At 39.9% G+C, this 2,500-nt stretch overlaps 1 protein-coding gene across 1 annotated transcript in view; it reads left to right on the top strand.

Moving 5' to 3' along the window:
- hyi (hydroxypyruvate isomerase) overlaps positions 1–2,500 on the top strand; it is a 17,260-nt gene that overhangs the window by 14,142 nt on the left and 618 nt on the right. Inside the window, exons 7-8 of the mRNA XM_037115509.1 lie at positions 2,231–2,365; positions 2,475–2,499. Coding sequence (XP_036971404.1) covers positions 2,231–2,365; positions 2,475–2,499 — 160 coding nt within the window. The remainder of the gene's footprint in view (positions 1–2,230; positions 2,366–2,474; position 2,500) is intronic.

Raw genomic sequence — 2,500 nt, 5'->3', positions numbered from 1 at the left:
AATAATATTTTCAATTGCAATAGGGACCTTATAGGTCGATGACCTGCTCGGGCCCTAATAATAATCATTTGAAATATGATAGGGTCCTTGCAGGTTCCCTGCTCAGGCCCTAATAAAGAATCATTTGAAAAACAATAGGGTCCTCGCAGGTTCCCTGCTCTGGCTTTAATAATAATTTGAAAAACAATAGGGTCCTTGCAGGTTTCCTGCTCGGGCCCTAACTAGAACTGCAAGCAGTTATGAGCAGGGGCCAAGCCCCCCCGTGCACCGCAGAGCCCATGGAAGTTGGCCCCAAAGGATGACGGGCTCGGGGCAGAAGTGAGGACACAGGCCAACATCTGAGCCGTGGTATTCTCTGTAATGGGAAGTGCACTGGAAGTGCAAAAGGCTAAATGTGTGCTGATTTGGATTTGTTGTACTAAGCCACACCAACATTGACCAGTAATGACTACCTTCAAGATATGGCCTCAGGATTGGCCCTACATCATACCAACCAAGATAGGCCAAAATCGCAAGGAGGAGTTCGAAAAAATATGTTTTGCATATGTGGCGATTTTGCGAAATGTGCAGCAGAAGTGGTCGTGTCCTATGTCAGAAAACCCCGCTCTATTCAGGGAACGTGATTGCGATTGCATCGCGATTGCATCTATTATAGCGCCAGCAAGTGGCGTACATGTGCAGTTTTTGGTATGGAAGAACTGTGTCCTATTCTGTTTGTACCATATAAATGTCAAAGCTGTCAGCATGATAGTTTGGCTGAAATTAATGTTTGTTGTTTGTCTTGTAATAAGCCATGCCCATATTGACCAGTCATGACCACCTTCAAGATATGATTGGCCCTACATCATACCGACCAAATTTAGTAAAAATCGATGCAGCCGTTCAAGAGATATAAACTTTCCATATTTTTAGCTCCCCCTAGCGGCCAAAATTCGCCAGTGTCATGGCAACCAAGGATCTTAAATTTGGTGTTAATAGCATTTAGTTTGACTGAGATATCAAACAGTTTACATTTTTATAACTAGCTACAAAAATTTGTTTGTTAATAATTTGTGCAATTTTTGACCAAGCAAAATTTTGATTTTTGAGTTTTTGCGATTTAGCGAAAAATTTCTCTTGGTGGAAGTTGGCGTGGCCATTGCAAAGTGATTCAGCTCCATTCAGGGAATCTGGGGATGCAAGGTTTTTGAATGTGCGACATACGGTGTAGAAGTTATAGGCAAAGTCGAGTTGGCCTAGGTTATAGCACCCCCTGCAGGCGGATATATGTAGTTTTTTGTGTCTGAGATATTTGCAGGAGTCTGGACCAACCCTCCCAATTGCACCGCCCTCTCAGGTTCCCTGCTTGGGTCCTAACAATAATCCTTAGGAAAACAATAGGGACCTCAGAGGTCTGAGACCTGCTTGGGCCCTAAAAACAGACAAAAACAACAAAACACAAAATAGCACAGAAACAAACTAACAACACAAACACTGAATTTCTAAATAAATAAATGAAAAGAAAAAATGTGGGAGGGGGATTCATTATATCAGTGAATGTTAATGCTTAGTCTTAATTTACTCCAATACTTATTATTGCTTGCTGGTAATTACCAAAATAAATACTATAGGGTGACCACTGTTTAACAAAATCCTCTAGGGTTGCTTGCAGTACATGAGATAACCATTCATGTGGAAGAAATGATAGTAGTTTATCATACGATATAGATATTGTAGGAGGATGTACATCAAACCAAACCTGTGGAATCGAAAGGCGTGCGGCATCCAACATGATATTTAACAAGGTTACAAGCTGCTCTTAAGCTTGACTTAAACTAAGATGGGAACGAGTTAAGAGATGTTGATTTGCACAAATCATAAGAGAAACAATAATTGATAACTACAATAACTACCTGCTTGATTTCATGCATATATCTTGTACTTAAATTAAACTAATTTTTTAAAAAGTTTTGTGGAAATACACTGCTGTTTCGTCCCAATCCCTTGAGTTCTCCTCACATTCTTTCACTATTAAACCTAGTCGTGAGTTTGGCTGTTGATTTTTATGACTTGATTTCACCAATCGTTTAAGTGATCTCCAATTATGACTTCTTTTGGCCAGGCAGTGCACAGAGGAACTGTAGTTTTTGATTTTGCATTTCCAGTAACTAAGGATAAACATGCAAGTATAATGATGTTAAGCACAGTATTGAAGGTAATAAAGATGAAAAACAGCAGTTGTCTTTCTCAGGTCATGTTCAGATTGCCCAGGTTCCATGCAGGAATGAGCCTAACAGTGCTGGAGAGCTCAACTACAGGTATCTGTTCAACACATTGGAAAACCATGGCTACCAGGGATACATCGGCTGTGAATACAAGCCGTTAGGTGAGTGCTCTTTTTTTTTTTTCTTCTTTTTTTGGTTTAATAAACTATAAAAACCCACTTATTAAATAAACAAAAACACATTAATGCTTATCATGTCTGTCCACTTTAGGCTCCACAAAGGAAGGTCTGGATTGG

This window comes from Acanthopagrus latus, chromosome 11 (genome assembly GCF_904848185.1).
Source record: "Acanthopagrus latus isolate v.2019 chromosome 11, fAcaLat1.1, whole genome shotgun sequence".
Taxonomy (NCBI): Eukaryota; Metazoa; Chordata; class Actinopteri; order Spariformes; family Sparidae; genus Acanthopagrus; species Acanthopagrus latus.
The sequence above is the reverse complement of the archived record's forward strand: the minus strand, read 5'-3'. Positions and strand labels throughout refer to the sequence as shown.